At 45.7% G+C, this 19,213-nt stretch overlaps 1 protein-coding gene across 15 annotated transcripts in view; it reads right to left on the bottom strand.

Annotated features, from left to right (window-relative positions):
• The window catches only part of SEC31A (SEC31 homolog A, COPII coat complex component), a 998,112-nt gene that overhangs the window by 542,565 nt on the left and 436,334 nt on the right, over nt 1-19,213 (bottom strand). For all 15 annotated transcript variants that reach the window (XM_069626136.1, XM_069626132.1, XM_069626133.1 and 12 more), the window contains exon 12: nt 4,598-4,672. In XM_069626136.1, coding sequence (XP_069482237.1) covers nt 4,598-4,672 — 75 coding nt within the window. The remainder of the gene's footprint in view (nt 1-4,597; nt 4,673-19,213) is intronic.

The raw sequence follows: 19,213 nt of genomic DNA, 5'->3' as shown, positions 1-19,213 counted from the left end.
CTTTGGAGCTCCACATTTTTAGACTACAATTGCCATCAGCTCTATCCATAATAGCTAACATTGACGGATTATGGGTGTTATAGTCCAGGACACCAGGAGAGCAAAAGGTTGCAGACCCTTACTCCAATGGGACTGTATTTTTAACATTGTAGCTAATCTTGGTGACATTGAATATTTTTCCCTGAAATGGATGAGTAATATAATCATTTCTAAAATATTCTAGTATTATATATTAGGCACTTATTTTGACGCAAGAGATTTGTGTGCGTGATTTAATAAAGTATTTTGTATTACCCCTATTTGGGAGTTAAGCCTAGTTGCTCTGTCCAGGCGAATTACCAGAATTGAGAGGGATGGCTTCACTTTGTCAGGCGTATTACACCACCCCCCTCTCCACAGCCTCATTACGGTCTGTGGTTGTAGTGCCCTCAATAGAGAGTGGTATAAAAATGCATTAACACTGAAGATATGGATTAGGTGGTTTAGGACCCCCAGAACAGTCTAAACCAATTCCAAGTACACAGAGCCCACGAAAAGAGATGTGCAAATAGGACCATTTCCTATTAGTGAACCAGAGGAACGAAGTCCAAAAAAGTCAGTGGTTCGAAAGAAAATGGCATACACAAAGTAGCTATTTTGCAGTAGCCAAAAGGAATCTGCACTTACAAAGGGGCACAGTAGAGTACAGTTAACACTGCCACCAGCCAACACACATAAAAGGGCACTTCGAGAAAAAGATATAGGGACAGAGTCTGAATTTACTACTAGCCACAACAACTGTGGTAGTGCTACACAAAAAGGTAAATGGGGGGTGTGAAGGGTGGTAGTCACTCATCAATAGCAGCCTTAGGGACTGACCAGTGTTTGCTCCAAGAACAGAGTTGCAGTGGCAAGTGGGCTGCACAAAGTACTTCACTTGCCAAGGACAATCAAAAAAAAAAAAGAAATCGGAAAACTAAACTGGACAGCAAATGTATGCTGGGGGTCTTGAACGAGGTTCTAAAAGCAGCAAGAGGGAAAATCTTTTCCAACAGTAAAGCAGAAACTTTAGGAACGAAATGTATAGTTTTGTTGGATCTTAATTCATAGTTTGCAGTAGTGATCTTTAGTTATGCCTAATTAAAAAAATAAAACACGAGAGTTGCAGTGTCCTTAGAATTAATGAAGTAACAGATAGTGTCAGGAACTGGGTGGCTCCAGCTCCGCAGACTATCATTGCACACATGAAACCGGATGCTTAAGTTCACCAAGATTCTGCCAGAAAGAGACATCCTCAAAATGTCATTAGTCATTCTTGGCAAGGGAGATACAAACACCTATATAACATTTTAGAAGCTATTACCATTGTCAAGGTCAAGCCACATGACCCAGCACTCCACTAACCTGGAGTTAGCTGCGACATTACTTGCCATATTTCCTCCCTCATAACACGTTTTTATCGGTTACTTATTTGGAGTCTTCAAAGTTTAGCAAAAGCCAGCATCACCATCTGAATAAACCTTGTTTGTAAGGACTTCACCTCCCTTGCAATAGTCTGTTTCATGCATTCATTTGGGAACAGGCTAGTCTAAAAACCTGTATCAAGTATGCACGTAAGAGGATTTTTATTTGTTTTTTTCTTTTGTTTATTTGTTTATTATTTGATAATGCGCACCAAACCCGAGGGTAGCCGGGCGCAGCAGGTACAAGGTTACTTAAGCTTAGGTTACATACATAGGATAAAAATCAAACCAATACAATACATACAAGTCAGTACAAGCAGTTGGAGTGAAGAGCTAGCATATTACAGTATTACAAGAATGTACAAGGTAAGAAAGGGAGAAAGCAGCATCAGCATTGTCTTAGACTAAGTTACAAGGGTATCATAGCTGTAGGGTGCCGCTTGAGTTAATTGTCGTTGGACCAGAGCCAGTTTTTTACCTTCCATCTGAAGTTAGAGTAGGGTAGGCTAGCTTTCAGTGCAGTGGGCAGTGCGTTCCAGGCCTGGGCAGCTCTGACAGGGAAGCTTGCTCCACCTGCTTTAGATCGTCTAAATCTAGGCATTTCGAGCAAGAAGTGGTTGATAGCCCTAGTGTGGTGGCTAAAGGTTTTTCTGGTCAATCTAGCCGAAATATAAGGGGGTGCTGCGTGGTTGAGCCCTTTGTGGGTGAGCGACAGTGTCTTGAGCAGGACTCTGTCGCTGATTTTAAGCCAGTGGTGGTCTTTTCTGATGTTGGAAATGTGTGCTCTACGGGGTATGTCAAGGGCTGCTCTGAGAGCGTTATTTTGAAGGATCTGCATTTTATTTATAATGGATTTGTTGGCACCTGCATAGAGGGCGTTGCAATAGTCCAGCTTGGACATTACTAATGCGTTGGCTAGCATGATGCAGTTGGTTTTAGAGAGGTAAGGTCTACAGGTCCTGATTAATTTACAGGTGTACGCTGTGGAGGATGCCAGGGTGTTAACTTGTTTATTTAGGGATAGGGTAGAATCGAGGTAGAAGCCTAGAGTTTTTACCTCAGTAGCCACCTTAATTGTGTTACCATCTATGTTGAAATTGCGATAGTTGGGACTCAGTTTTTTTAAGTTGGAGTCGGAGCCCAGGATCAATAACTCAGTTTTGTCGTCATTTAGGCAGAGGCCGTGGGAGGCCATCCATGCCTGAATGAGGAGGTAAATTTTGTTTACTAAAGCTGTGTCTTCGACAAAGTTGCCTGATAGTGGTATGAGGATCTGCGTATCGTCTGCATAATTAGTGTAAGTTACCCCTAATCTGTCAAGTTTGTCGAAGAGAGGCTTAGTAAAGATATTATACATTGTCAGGGAGACATGAGCCTTGTGGGACACCACAAGTGATCTGGATTGAGTCCGCTGCCACTACAGGGGAGAATACTCTCATCGTCCGGTTAGCTAGGAAGGATTGTACCCATGCTACAGCTTCGCTTGAGAAGTGGGCGGCCAACGCTAAGTGGTTGCATAATACTGCATGATCCACCAGGTCAAAGGCCACTGATAAGTCAAGGAGGAGGAGCATAGCTGTACTACCTTTATCCTTCAACTCGTCGATTTGTGTCTTGAGGTCGATAAGGGCTGTTTCAGTACCGTGCAGAGGTCTGAAGCCAGATTGCCGTGAGCCTAATAGTTGGTGTGTCTCCAAATAATTCTGGATTTGGAGGTAGGCTACTCTGTCTATAATTTTAAGGAGAAATGGGACTGTAGTAATGGGCCTGTAGTTAGTGGGGGTTGCTGGGTCAAGTATCTGTTTTTTGAGTAAGGGCAGTACCCAGGATTCTTTAAGGTTAGTAGGTACCGCATTCGTATTGAAGGAGGCGTTGATAAGTTTCGAGATAAAAGGTCATTTCTGTCATTGTAGAGAAGTATTAGAGGCTATGCTGGAATTTCAAGCGCAGCACAAGGAATTTGAAAATTAGTAAGTGTCACCTATTTGTATAAAACATACATTTTTGTTACATTATCAAGCAAAGCTTTCTCCTGCTTGACTATTAAGCCATATTGTCAATCATTAACTTGGCGACCTTCCCAACATAACACTTAATACAGTTTCACAACAATACTAAAGCAAGGTAGAGCAAAGAAACCAATACTGAAGTCTTTATGCTAGGGCTCCCCATATGTTTAGACTACAACTCCCATCAGTCATAGCCAGCATACTCAATGAGAGCTTAAGGGTGTCAAACCCCAAAACATCTGGAAAACTGATGGTTGCAGACCTTTGCATTAGGTCCACTCTTTTTCAAGGCAGCACCTTCTTCAGCAACACATTTAGGCAAGTGACTGGTACTAAAAGCAATGTTTTGGGCTCTACACATTCTTCACTTTCCAATGACATCACTATTTGCTTCCTAAATTGCTTAAAAAGAAGCATTTCCTCTATATCATATGCTTTCTAAAATAAGTTCTACCACTGCAAGAACCTTAACCTTTAACAGTACATTCATGCTTCAACCTTTTTAAATGCAGATTCAGATTGTGTATGTTAGAAGAATACTGTTCATTGAAAGACCTCAAGTAATTTGAGCCTTTGTTTAGTAGGGGGCTTTAACAAGAACTGATCCTCAAGAAAGTAATGTCTTTACAAAAGGACTGAAATGTCAGAGTGCTCCTAGTGAACAGAAGTACAAAACTAAGAAAAAACAAGTTAAAATGAAAGCTAAAACATGGGATTATGAACAGCCACAATTTCTATGAATTACAACCAAATCGCTGGTCCCTTAAGGTCACGCACAAAACCCATTTGCACCTACCACCAACCGTTAAAAGAAATTTAAAAAAAAGTGTTCACCATATTTTCAAAACTTGCAAAATGAGATAACTAAAAAATATTTAAAAGAAACACCAATCTAGAGATTTGACAAACATTGGATTTTGTAAATCGCTGCATATGTAACTAAGTCAACCTAATGTAAACAAACGGCAGAATCAGAACATGGAATCCAATAAAAAACAAATAGACAATACAGGGCAGCGATTCTTTTCTCCATCACCACATCTTTAAAAATAAAAGTGCAGTGGTCACAATGACATAATTGGCTGAGGGGATAACCGTTTTGTATGGCAACAAAATGCTAAATCCAAGAGCTTCACATAGCTTTACCTTCTGCCCCAGCTCTTCCTTTTTGTATCCCAGAAGGTCTAGGTACTTGCCCCGAGAGTCCTCTTCAAAGTTAACCTAAAAAACAAAAGATATTGGGTTTCTGAATGACAGCAGATCCTCAGACCTGCAGGCGAAGATTGAACCAAACATGGAGTACAATTATTAAATGTATAGTCAATGGTCTTTAATTGGGTCCCTTCTCAGCTGAAAAGAATGCTGGGGCATGACAGTTCCCTCAACATTAGAACGATGTGTTTTCTAGGGTTCTACATGTCTTTATACTTTCTCCTAATACAAAATGTTGCTCTATCTGCAAACCAAACACACTAGGTTAAATCAATGCTTACCAGGCAGACCTTCTAACCTGCATCTATGTATGCATACTGGCAAGTGGTCGAAGTGTATGAAAAGAAGTAGTGGAATTATGTACCCTGCTAGCCTGCCCGGCCCCCCACAAACCCCATCGTAACGCCCCCTCGGACGCAAAATACAAACCCACAAACAAATAAACCTGCGGTTTAAGGCACCAGTCAGTGCAATGCAAGCTTCAACTGCTTCCTACATTTATTTTAAAAAGAAACCATGTTTCTTTTTAAAATGAAAGTATAGGAACAGTAAAACGTAATTAAAAAAAAATATATAGGAGCACCACTCCCAACCGCTCCCGCCCACTTGATCACTGACTGGCACACGATCAATGAGAAATTACACATACAGTACACAAAGCTAATACCTAGAATATTAAATGCGCCAGAATAATGTCCCACTATTGTTTTGAGAAGAAAAATGATACACCCAACAGTAAGAATTGTACATAAAAGTTAAATGGGTTAATGTACAAAATCCATTACACCATGAACAGCCTTTTGGATGATGGACGTTCAGGTCATATTCTTTTTTTCTACACATATTCCAACGTACTATCGCATGGGGCTTATTCCACGCAACTTACACATCAACACACTGCAAAATTGAAAAGGTTAACCAAATCCAGGTGTCTGAAAGTGATATCTGAGAGTGAGAAGCTTGAGTTTTTTTTTTTATATATGATAATCAAATTACCACATACGATTCCGTTTCTGAAAGTGAGCTCTGCTAATCAAACCCTGTTCTTTTTGCAACTTTCCCTCCATAGTTTCCTATGGAACCCCATTCTTTTTGCTCGGTTTTTGATCCTGTCCTTCAGCTTCACTTCCTTTTTTTGTTAATTTCTTATGGGGAAACAGATCAGTCCTTCAGACTATTTTATTTTTGTATTTGTAAAGCACCTAACAGCCCAGAGGCATTGAGGCGCTGTTTCAAGGTGGTGTCTTAGTTCCATGACCTGAGAGGCAATGGAGGGTTACAGGTAGTATATGTGCTTTACAGGTAGAAGTACAGACATGGAAACATACATGAGATACTTGTATTCTTACAATGAACAGAGGAATATTAGACATAAACAGCGCAGATGAGGTGCTGGTAATGGAATGGTACTATATAGTTACACAAACCGCATTGTTTCAATTGCTTTCCTAAAGGCTTCGTGGGACTCAATGCTTCATAGTGTGGGGGGAAGCAGGTTCCAGTTGGTAGCAGCGATGACTGGGAAGCTTGAGCCACCTACATGGACCCTTAGGCTTTTGGGAATGGTTAAGCGGTTAGCGTAAGTTGATCTGGTAGGTCTGTTTGAGGGAGGTATGGAGAATCTTTGGGAAAGGTAGTGGGGTGCTGTGTCATGGAGACATTTGTGGGTTAGTACCAGGGACTTAAAGAGGATACGTTCATTGATGGGAATCCAGTGGACTGATTTCCTTGTGGCAGAGATGTGGTCTCTTATGGAGATGCCTGTGGCTGCTCTGAGAGCATTGTTTTGCGCTGTCTGGAGTTTCCTAATGTTCATTGGTGAGGTGCGTAGCAGGAGTTCATCTATTTGGTTCTTAAGGTCCAGTAGGGAGGTCTCTGTTCCATGGTTCAACACTTTGAAAATAATTTTCCCTTTTGAAATGTTTGTATTTTTAAACATTGCATATAGCACCTTACAGTGACCACCTTACAGTGAGTGCAATGGGGGTTCTTTTGTATGCCCGTAGACCCCTTCCCAATACCTAAAAAGGTTTAGGGACCACAAGAAGAGAGATGGTAACTTGTGGGCCACTTGGGGGTGTGTGAAAGCCTGAACAATGTAGATGGGTAGATTAAGGGCTGCAAGGTGAGCTCTTTTGAAGGCATGAGGTGTCTCTTCATGTTGCAAAGTATTTTTGATTCCTGTTCCCCAGAGCTGAGAGAGCACCTGCTGACTCCAAGGAACAGGACTCCAAGAAAGTAGCAGTGGCTTCTGGCTTGTGGGTGGCCAACAGGGCTACTCACAACAATTCTGGGGCTCCTCACAAGAAAGAGAATGGGAAAAAGCATAAGAAGGATGAGAAGGATCATTCCAAAAATCCCCCACAAAAAGAGGGCCACAAACATAATCAAGGTAAATATCCCTCTAGAAAACCTTATAGGGCTAGAGAAACCTCGGGACTCAACCAGGGGGACGTTATCAGAAAGCCCCATCCCAAAAGAGATTTGGGAAATGTGTAGTGGGTGGTTCTGGTGACCATGTGAAAGGAGATCCCAGATGTAAGGGCAAACCTGCAGGGATCCGCTCTCTCAGCTTAGCATTCACACATGGTGTGGATATCTCAATGACAGGAGCTAGCTTTAACCCTGAAGCTGGAGAGCCCATTGGTGTCCAGGCTAGAGTTTTAATATCTCTGGGACTGTGGGAACAACAGAACATTGAGGTCTATAATTCCATTCCTGATAATACTAAAGAGTATTATAAAGACGGTGTACTTGTGAATGGTCAGGACACCCCTGCCATCAGAGACACTGGGTCCAGTATAACTGTGGTAGATGCGTTTCTTACAACTTGAGAAAGTTGCTAAGGCTCCCAAATGGCTTACCAAGTTAGCAGGTGGTCCTGTCCAAATGTGTCCAGAACTGCCAGCTATCATTAAATGTAATGGCATGAATGATAAAATACCTATAAGTGTCCAGTCCCAAGTTCCAGGTATGGTACTTTTGGGCAATGACTAGAAGGACCTGGGTGTAGTTTCCAGCACCCCAAAGGCCCCTTCTAAGAAGCGAAGAGAGCTAACCAGGAAAGCAAGGGAGGCAATCTTAAGAGACCTTCCAACCGAGACCAAGGGGAAACCCAGAGTCTCCAAGGAAAAGGTTCCTGTAGAAAACCTAGGGGTCCGTCCTGTAACCCCACCACTAGCTGAGGCTGAGATAGTGCCAAATGAATCCCCAGAAGAACCATCTTTTGATGGGTCAGAGGAGGAGGCGGAGATTCAACCATGTCTGGAGGATCTGGATCCCAGAGACCATCCTTAGCTGCAGACTTTGCTTGCAGAAGGTGGACCCTCAAAGACAGATTTCAGTAAGGGACAGAGAGAGGATCCCTCTCTAGAATGTCTGCGTCAGCAGGCAGCTTCCCAGCGTGAAAGGCAAATCCCTGGAAAGCATAGGCTGCACTGGGAGGATGGACCCCTCTACAGTGAGCCTATGGAGTGTATTCCAGGGAACCTCAGGAGACTGGTGGTACCCAAAGGCTTGAGACCTAAATTCCTACAGTTGGCACATGAGGTCCCCTTGGCTGGTCACTATGTTTTAAGAGGACCAAGGCGAGGATATCATTGTACTTTTACTGGCACATTATGGGTGCAGAAATTGAGAAACATTGTAGGAGTTGCCACACTTGCCAGTTATCTGGTAGAAGTGGAAATAGGAATGTGGCACCTTTAGTGCCTCTCCCAGTTGTGGGAGTTCCTTTTGAGAAGGTAGGGATTGACTTTGTTGGTCCCCTATACCCTCCAACTTCTTCAGGCCACCGATTTATATTGGTTGTAGTGGACCATGCCACTAGGTACCCTGAAGCTATTCCAATGAGAATGTTCCTGCTCAGGCAGTGGCTAAGGCCCTACTTGGTATTTTTACCAGAGTAGGATTTCCTAAGGGAGTTGTATTTGACGGGTCACATTTTATGCCCCACTGTTAGGGAGAATGATCAGTTTATGTGCTAATTCCCTTTAACCGTAAGAGTCCCCAGCACTTTTGCTGGAATCTGGACTGATTTTAATTGTCCTGGGTGAGTGGAACTTTTTTCCATTCACCCATTGTTTTTCTCTGACTGGAATTGTTTGATTCTAACTGTTTAATGGAGTCTGGTAAACTCCATAGGCATCTGCTTTTTGCTTAGTGACACACAGCTGACACAGCAGCTGCAGTACAGCACCCATGGGTGACCATTTTCCCAAAATGGCTCCAGTCTTCTTTTTTTGCCATTTTTCATTTGTCAGTTCCTTCTGGGCTTTCACTCTATCCTTCAGAATATATATTTCAATACTTTTTGAGTTTTGGCTTTGGCCCAAGCTCCAGTGTGTCTGAGGGAGGAGCCCAAAACTTCACTGTCCTTTGTCTGTAGGTGTGCCTGGCTGAAACCAGTTCCAACTGGACGGCTGGCTCTCCAGGGGGACAGCCAACACCCAGGTGATTGACAGCTCTATGAGTGTCAATTAATGGGTTCCAGCATAAAAGGCGAGGATTTCTGGCCCACATGCAGAGTCAACCACTGGAACAAGGAATCCGACGCAGAGAGACCCCAGCAGCACCGTCCAGGACAGCGGAATCCCAGTTGAATCCCTGCAGGTGTACTGACAGTTTTCATCTCGACAGGGAAGCTCTCACGAGGACTACTTCCTCCCTTAGGCTGGTGGGACCAACTAGCGTCAAGACCGGCTTCATTTTGGGCCATCCCCAACTTGCTGTGACTTTTCTAGGCTGCAGAATCCCAATACCTGAGGAACCTCGACCATTATTGACAGCATCGTTTTCGGAACATCTAATCCGGCTGAAACTTTGCAGGAATCAGTGTGGACCTCCAGAGGCAGGAATTCTTCACCAAAAGTCCCCGCACCAGAGTTCAGGATCGAGTAATCTAAGAATTCAACCAGCAATATTCGTTTATACTTGGTGCTAAGAAAAAGGCACCAAAACCACAAAGTCGCTTAATTGAGCTAAATCCATTGCTGCGGACTCCTTCTACCGAGTGCTGCCACAGAAACCCACCAGAGGTCACCTCTTTCGTCACCACGACCAAGGGGCAAGAATCAGGGTCTGCAACGCTGCCCCTAGAAGGAAGCCAGCTACAATTTCTTCTTCAACTTCAAGGTACTGTGGGGCTTGGAGTATAATTACCTTATGCCATTTTCATGCTTTCAGGCTTGGGATGTGCAGTTTTCTTCAAGTTGGAGTTGATCTCATCTTCTCTGTGCAGACCCTACAGCTTGTGCACGATCAGGTAGGCTCCCCTTGAGCTCCTGTGTTTCTTCAAGTACCACTGACTATAACTTTACCTCTGAAGATCTTAATCAGAACTTGAACTGCCCATTTGACTTTGGCTGTCCTGATTTCCCAAATGTCCATCTTCTTAATCCTTTTGGCTTTGGCAGTGCTGGTGCCTCCATAGGTTTTAATTGTAAACACTTTTATTGCTAGGAAACAGACAACCTATATTCCTCTGGGAGAGTATACTTGCTGCTAACAGTTGTTAAAGTGTGTTCTGCCCAACTCAGAAACTTTCCCTCCTAGCTCAATTTTTCAAAGGTGATTTATTCACCGAAATGTGCCAATTCCTCTCTACCTTACAGACCTCCACACTTTGGCAGGACTCTAGGACTTAATTTTTAACCTGGAGAGTGAGACACCACCCCCCACCCCCCTCCACCTTCATGTATTTTTTCTGTGATTTGAACTCTTGTTTCTTTTTGGTTATGGAGTTTGACAAACTCCATAGGCATCATCTTTACACTGTTTCACACAGCACCTTCAGTGCTGTGGCACAAGGAAGTCTTTCAGATTTCCCAAAGGTTTAAATACCTTCTCTTGGATAGACTACTGTTTCCAAGAGCAGTGAAGTGAAATTGACCTTACTTACATTTCTAACTTTCTAGACCCAGCACACACTATCTTACCATAGGGTACTGGAAGGGATACTTAGTATCTCCTATGTCTAGTTTCTTATTTAACAATTTTGTGTTACCCCTTTCTACAATTAATGGCTGGTGGCAGTTTACTTTTTACTCCCATTGTGTGTTTTTACCGCGGGATGCAGTTGCAGCCTCGTTAAGGCACCCATGGGTGCCCATTTTGTCAAAATGGCCCTGGTCTTTTTTCGCCATTTCTTGCTGGAAAGGTTCTTCTTGAGATTTACTCTGCGCACCAAACCAGGTTTGGTCCCTTTGTTCATTTTGTCTTTGGCGGGATCACCAGTGAAGCCCGCATCTGGCTCCAGTATGTCTGGCAGGGGCAGTAAGTGAGGGAGGTGCCTGAAACTCTCTGTGTTTAGTCTCCTAAGAGACCCAAATGCACTCAGTGGTGATTGACCGGCTGGCTGTCCGGCAAGGACAGACACCCTGCTGTGTGATTGACAGCTAGGCTGGAATGAATGGGAGCAAGCTGCATAAAAGGGCAAGACTTTTTGGCTTGGAAGACAGTCGACCACTAGACGAAGGAATGTGAATAAGAACTTGAAGATGTCTGCTGCAACTCCTGGATCAATGGTTTGTCCAGTGAAGCCCTGCTGCTGTGCTGAAACGCCAAATTTGTATCGACAGAGAAGCTCCTGCAAGGATGACTTCTCCCTTTGAGTTGGTGGGACCAATCAACTCCAAAGTAAGCCACCTGGACATCCTCTCAACGCTGCTCGAGTATCCACTGAAGTCGCTGCTGGAACCGGATAGCCAGAGAGAGGAACACCAGTTTGTGTGTGTTGCTTTTAAGCTGCACAAGAGCTCTAGGAAGATCCTCCGGACTCCCATGAAGCAGGACTGACCGAGCCCGAGCCCCCTTAAAACAGTGCGGGGGACCCAGAAGCAAGGAAAGTCCATCTCAACAGCCAGGAACCGCAGTGTTGCTATTTGCAGTAGACACAAGGAGCTGAAACACCAAACAGCCACTTGTCTGCAGTCTGCTGGTTGCGAGCAGTGACCATCCCATTGCAGTACAGGAGTCCCCAGAAGTCCTACCTCTTGTCCCCACGACCGAGGCCCAGGAACAGCGAGATCTGCAGAGCTGCACAGGAACAGAAGTCATCTGCTGCCTTTTTTCTTCAACCTAAAGGTACTGTAAAGTCTAAGAGAACTTACCTCTTGTTGTGTAGCCACTTGTCCTCGTTGGAGACTTGCTTGGTTGCATGCGAGTGTTGCTGCCAGCTTCTTTACTTCACAAGCCTAATCAGCTTGTGGCCCTACTTTGATTTTCTTCTATTCTACAAAAACTTTAGACATTGGAAAAGACTTTCTACTTACCTGCAAGAAGTGCTTCAGTTCACCTTGACTTTTGCTAACTTAACATTGGCTGGCCTAGGCTCCCTGAATGACTCCTCTCTACTGCTTATGTGTTTTGCCTTCCTTCCAGGATTAACTGACTTTGCATTGGGGGTTGTATTGAAAGTACTTACCTGCTTGAAAATATTGGTGTGAATACTGGTTTCATTCTGAACTCTCTTCTCTTTAACACTACCCCTAAGAATATTCTAAATGCAACAGTGATACATTAATGTCAACAGCATCCTAGCTATTGAAGTCGCCTGAGAGTGTAGGTAGTGCCTGTGTGTCATCCCAAATGGGTTTTTGCTGATTTAGATAAGAGTGTGTATTTTTGAAGTATATTTGTGTGGGGTTTTATATTGCTCCCTTCTGAAGGCGGCTTATTCTAACTGCGCCACACGCTACCAACCTGTGTAGTTCAGACTTATACCACAGGTTGTGTTGCTATTGCCAGGCGGTCACGGTTGTTGTAGTGCACCCAAAGGGTACTGCATACAATCTTGCCTAACACTGAAGACCGGGTCATACTGCACACATCCAATGACGGTCGTCTTCCCAAGTCCCGCCCCCAGCGGCCATCTTCAGATTGGAAGCATGTGAGGTGCCAGTATGAACCCAGAAGAGCCACAGCGGGGATGGAGGGTGGGTTCGCATGTGAATCCATGCCAGAACCATGCTGGAGAACAACAGTTAAGGTAAGTAAATTGTTCCTTCTCCATCATTGGGTCTGGCATGGATTCACATGCTCATGAATACGATTATACAGCAGTAACATATACACAACCATGGGAGGTGGCAAGGCTCAATAGAAGTACAACACTTACCCCCTGGAACCGACTCACCACAAGCAAACAGGTTGCCCAGCACCGCTTGGCCGACTCTGGACCCCTCCCTGGCATCCCTATCAACACAATAGAATTTCATGAAGGTGTGCGTCGACCTCCACATAGCAGCCCTGCAAATGTCCAGCAGTGGAAACCCGAACCCCAGAGAGAAACGCTGGTCGTAGCAGCGATGTCTCTGGTGGAGTGGGCTCTCGGCCAACCAGGAAGGGGTCTGTCGGGCAGATGACAGTGCATGATGCAGTCGGAGAGCCACCTGGATAGGGAGGCCATGAACAGAGCCTTCCCCTGAATCAGAGGACCAAAGTTAACAAAAAGCTGAGAAGCCTTCCGGAAATTGTTTGATTGGGCCAAGTTCAATGCACGCACGAAGTTAAGCGTATGCAGTGGCCGTTCAACAGACGAAACAGGATTCAGGAAGAAGACTGGAAGTACTAAAGGTTTGTTGAGGTGGAACTCAATGAAGGCAGGGTGAGTGTGGCACACCACCCTAGTAGGTTGCAAAGATAAGTAGGGGCATTGCAGCAAGGAGCCTGAATTTCTCCGATTTGCCTGGCCAAATTGATCGCTACTAGGAACACAGCCTTCAATGAAAGAAACTTGAGGAGCACAATGTAAAGGCTCAAACGGAGGTCCCATAAGCTTCTTGAGGACAACATTGACCTCCAACGCCGGGGCCGGAGCTTTTACTGGAGGGAAAGACCTACAGAGACCGTTCATGAATTCCTAGACCTGTCTGTGGGACTATAACGAAAGCTTTGTAGGTGAACGGGTGTATCGTGAAATGGCCGCCAGATGCACTTTGATGGAGGTGTGGGCCAAACAAGACATGGCCAGCGAGAGCAGGTACGGCAAGAGCTGAGGAGCAGAGACCCAAAGCGGTGTGAAGCCCTGTGTCCTGCACCATACTGTGAAGGGTTTCCATTTGTGACTGTAGTATGATAGAGTAAAGGGCGCTGTGGCCTTGGCAAGAACAGCTTTACATGAGGGCCGCGCCACAGATAGGCGGAGCAGGTCCGGGTACTATATCTGGCAGGGCCATGCTGGGGCGATGAGTATCATCTTGCAGCGGCATCGCTTCAAAGTGTTGATGACTCGTAGCAGGAGGGGTATCGGAGGAAAAACGTACAGGAATTGCCCCTCCCAGCTGAGTGAGAAGGCAGGGAGGGGTCCAGAGTCGTTTGAGCCAGTCTAGGTAAGGCTAGACGTGTATGCCCTTGAGACGTAGATGTGATGCCACTAGGGCCAAACACTTTGTGAACGTCCTTGGTGCTTACTTGAGGCCGAAGGGCAGCGCCTTGAACTGGTAGGGATTCCCCAGAACCACAAAGCGAAGGAACTTTCAATGTTTTGGACGAAAGGGGAGTGGAAGTAGGCATCTTCCAGATCGAGAGTTGTCATGTAGTCCCCTTCCACCAGTTGGCCAGGCAAATGCTGCAATGAGACCATCCTGTCTGAACTTTTGGGACCTTAGGTACTGTTGAGTTGTTGTAAGTCGCCCAACCCGCCCCGACTTCTTTCGGTCCAGAAAGTATCTGGAGTAGGTTCTGGGGCCCCGGAGTCACACCGGAACAGGTACTATTGTGCCCTTTGCTAGTATGGATCGTACTTCCCGGAGCAGCTGGGCAGTGTGTTGCTCCTTCCTGGTTACAGGTGGAATACGAGGGCATTTGTGTTCAAATTCCAGGGCGTGCCCCTTTTGCAGAATGTCTGTGTTGATGTTTGTCCAAGCATCGAGGAAATTTGACAGACGGCCTCCCACCGGGGTGTGGAAGTGGGGGCTTGGCATCTGAGCCAAGTCAGGCCTGCTTGGTTGCTTGCGGCTTTCTCTGCGGGCACCAACAGCACTGTGAGCCTCCACTGAAGGCCTGGGACCGGCCTCTGTATGATTCCTGCGCTTTGGAGCAGGAAGGCTGATGGTAGGAAGTGGAGGTGTATCCCTTGGAAGATCTTCAAAACATATTCCTGGAGGACCGAGAGGAAGAGGAGCGGCGCTGCTGCAGGGTTCCTAAGGACCTTGCCGTCTGTGTCCATTTTGATAGCCTGCATTGTTTAATCCACCACCTTTCCAAAGGGATTATCGCAGTCGAAAGGCATATCCACTACTTTGGCATGAACAAACGGCCTAAAATTGGTAGCCTTAGCCAAACTTGACGCCGGAGTGCTACGCCATTTCCCATTTGGTGGAAGCCGGAATCCGCAACATCCATAGCCACAGTGAAGGCATGATTGGAGGCTACCGCCCCCTCCTAACACAGTGCCAGTGCTTCCATCCTCATGTCATCCGGCAAGAAGTCCAGGCCTAGTTTAAACCACAACTCCCCATCATACCGGGCCAGCATGGCTAGAGCGTTGACAGCCTTGACAGTTGATGCTGCAGTATAAATGATGCGCTTTCCCCAATGCATCCAGCTTCTTCCCTGATTGGTCCATAGACTTGGAGGATGGATTCACCCACCGATTGCTCACTGCGGCCGAAACCACTGAATACGGGGAAGGCTGCAAGTGGAGACATTTGGGGGCCGAGTCCGGCACCCTGTATTTGTTCTCCAACCAGACACACTTCGCTGGTGCGGAGCTTGGGGACTCCCTTAGAGCCAGGCCCTCTTCGCACACCTCGTCCATTAACGGGAAAGATACCATCGTCTTCCTGGTTGAGGCATGTCTCTGGTAGAGGAAACCTGCCTTCCTCTTCTCATCTGGTACCAGAATAGGCCAGAAGCCCTCGCTATCATGGAATGGAATGACCAGACTTCATCTGGAGGTGAAGCTCTGGAGGTACCATCTGCAACTACCGGCTCCCCATCGGCTGCCGACGAGGAATGTAAAAAGCAAGGGGCTGAACTTATGGAAATTGAAAAGAAATTCCTAGAAGACGCCACCATAAAGACGCCAAATTAAAACTGGAAAAACTTGAGATTGAAATCGATACATTTAAGGTCATCACCCTTGAAAGAAAAGCACAGAAATTCAAAAAAGACCTGCAAAATTACGCCGAAGACAAGACCTATCCCTACCTTCGAGAGAACTATTATACAGAAATCCAACAACAAGGCCCATTCAACAGAAGAAATTGCGGTGTGACCTTTTCAGGACGTTCGTCGAGCAGTGGCGGCAGCACCAGTGGAGGCCCAGGAAACCAACAATACCCACAACAATACCCTCAGCAACCTTTTTTTCACAGAGGCATGCAACGAGGACGCCCGAAACGGAGACCAGCTCAACAAGGCCAACAAATGCGGACCCGACAGTGGTACAACAACCAAGGACAACAGAGAGGATCCCCATCTTCAACTTATCCGACCACACAATGACAACCGCTGAGACCAATCTCCTCGAAAAAGGACTATCTTTCGTCCCGGCAGCAAAGGCCCAACCCTTCAAACACAGAGGTCGAACTAAAGCGCTTTTTTCGCAACATTCGTCTCAAATATTTTTTCGAAGTATATGTGCCAGAACACTCCACCGCCGGACCGAATAACCCTCAACATGACAAAGAAAACACAACTGGATTAAAAATCAAATCCAATGTCATGCCTCCACCGCATACCATTCCCTGCGAATTTGACACCTACGAGAAAATGATCACCAACGCTGTACGGAAAGGACTTGCCCAAAAGAACTACTATCCAGACAATCTCCTACCAGAAGAAAGGAAGGCACTCTCCTCGCTCAAAGAGAACTCAGCCATTACCATCAGGCCGGCCGACAAGGGCGGAGGGATAGTAATCTCCAACACCACCAACTATGACACAGAATGTCTACGGTTACTGAGTGACGTCAATGCACACTCACGGTTACAAAGAGATCCCAGTAAAGAATTACAGGAAGAAATCTCAAGCTTGACTCACCACGCACTTCAAGAATCCTGGATTTGCGAAGAGGAATATCGCTTCCCGAACAAAAACCACCCTCGCATTCCAGCCTTCTATATATTACTGAAGGTGTCCAAAAACCCTATGGACAATCTTCCCGGCAGACCTATTGTCTCCGCGTGCGACTCGATACTTGAACCTCTATCGGTTTACACCGATTTTTTTCTCAAACCCTTTGTCTGCAAGATGGAGTCATACTTCAAGGATAGTACTGACACTATCCTCATGCTGAATGAGATCCACACGGAATCAGACTACATCCTTGCCACCCTAGATGTGGAATCATTATATACATCAATACCTCAACTTGAAAGTTTGGAAATACTCAAACTTTTCCTGGACACCAGAACTAACATCACTGCTGTACCCACTGAATTCATTTTGGAATGTGTCCGACTGGCCATGACAAAAAACGTCTTTCTGTTCAAAGACCAACTCTACATACAAACTAAAGGTGTCCGCATGGGCGCCACGTTGGCCCCCGATATAGCGAACCTGTACATGGCTCACTATGAAACTGAAAACATCTCGTCCACCAACAACCCCTATCAACAGCATATCATCCTCTGGAAGAGATACATTGACGTCCTACTAATCTGTAAAGGCGAGTCTGAAGACCTCATCGCCTTCCATGGTTGGTTAAACCAATGTAATCAACACATCAAATTTACCATCCACTGGGATTTCCAAGCAATTGATTTTCTAGATCTTCACATCTATAGGTCTGGGAATCAACTTCACACAGAATTGTTCCGTAAAGCCACAGACAGGAACACCCTGCTTCACTTTGGCAGTTACCATCCTGGGAGCATGAAATATAACTTACCCTATGGACAATTCTTACGCATCAGAAGAAATTGTACCCAACGGACCACCTTTGACAAACATGCCACGGACCCCCAAGCTAGACTCACCGACAGAGGATACCCAAAAAAAGCCATCAAAAACGCCAAAAAGCAGGCATCCAACACTGACCGCGCCATTTGTCTCACGAAAACACCCAAAAAGGAACTGGACAGATTGGTATGTCACTACTTTCAGCCCACTGAGCGTCCTCATAAAGAAAACCATTAAACCACACTGGCCAATCATCAAAAACGAAGGCTCACTACACAAAGTACCCTTATTTGCATTTAAGAAAAATCAGAACATCAGAGAATCCCTTGTACACACCTTTATTGAATGTACCAAGTCCACCAACACCCTGTGGAATCTGCCTCCGGTGCAAGGACATTACAGGTGCGGCAAATGTACAGTCTGTCAATTCACAGAAACTACCAAAACTTTCCACCATAATAATTTCAATTGGACCCTACAAGATCACACCAACTGCAACACAAAGCAGGTCACTTATGTTATTACCTGCCCCTGCGGACTAACCTACGTGGGTAAAACCATGCAACCAGTGAAAACCAGAATTTGTGAGCATCGCTCTTGCATCAAAAACAAAGTCCCCGATAAACCTCTTGTGGATCATTTCCTCACAAAAAAAACACACCAACGTGGACCTGAAATGGCTGGTGATTCAGAAAGTAACCGCCACAACCAGAGGAGGAGACATCGACAGAGTTCTAACCCGCCTAGAACAAAAATGGGTACACAGACTAAACTCTGTCCAAGAAGGCCTCAACATCTGTGTTGAGTGGAAACATTTCCTCTAATTTCGCTATTCCACTTCATCTCTGTGTGGCCCTTAGGCCGTGTTAAGCCACTATGCCACGCCCAGGTTTGTCCTCTCCTGTGTCAGCTACAATAGGACTCAAGCCACAATGAACTCAAGCCACGTGGCATAAGCAGTAGTATAGCACGCAATGCAATGCACTTCTTACTGTGATCATCACTAAATGCATTTTGTGGTTGTACCTCAGCCAACTTTGTTGTAGGGTGAAATCTAATAATTATTTTGCCAATACACCCACTTATAGGGCGTTGAAATCGATTATGATGTATGCCTGTGTAATTCCAAATTTGCCAATTTTGTATGCTCCACCACCATTGGGTTTTTTTTTCCGTGTACCTTTAACCACACACACTCTCTATGGTGCACATTACTAAGTGTTGTCCACACACCATTCCATGCATTCTGTCCTACCAATATGCAGCCTTTCCACCGCCTTTGGACCTTGACCTGTTATGAGGCGCCCTCCGCGCGCCCGTCTTCCGGCAGGTCCACACATTTGTCATTTACCCCCAGCAGCCCCGCAGGCGGCATATCCCATTTCTCCAAGGGGGTCGGTCATCCGTCACCCCTTAGCAAGACAGGGCACCCCGCCGCTACTAGCATGCAGGCACGTTAATAGACACCTCTCTTTCGTGCACCACAACATGGCCACCCGGCACTATTTCATCCCGGCGGCGTGCTTTCATTCGCCGCACACAGCCAGTGACCGCGGACGCCGACAGCTCGTACTGCAGCCATTCCCTTCTGACACCACCGGTGAGTACCTATGACTCTAGCACTGCTAGGCTCCTCACCCTCGATGCGAGTGCATGCCCACTTCACCCGGGCAGCACTATCACTTGCTGTATCCTTTTGTCACC

Source organism: Ambystoma mexicanum, chromosome 6p (genome assembly GCF_040938575.1).
Source record: "Ambystoma mexicanum isolate Mex_15411 chromosome 6p, UKY_AmexF1_1, whole genome shotgun sequence".
Lineage (NCBI taxonomy): Eukaryota > Metazoa > Chordata > Amphibia > Caudata > Ambystomatidae > Ambystoma > Ambystoma mexicanum.
The sequence above is the reverse complement of the archived record's forward strand: the minus strand, read 5'-3'. Positions and strand labels throughout refer to the sequence as shown.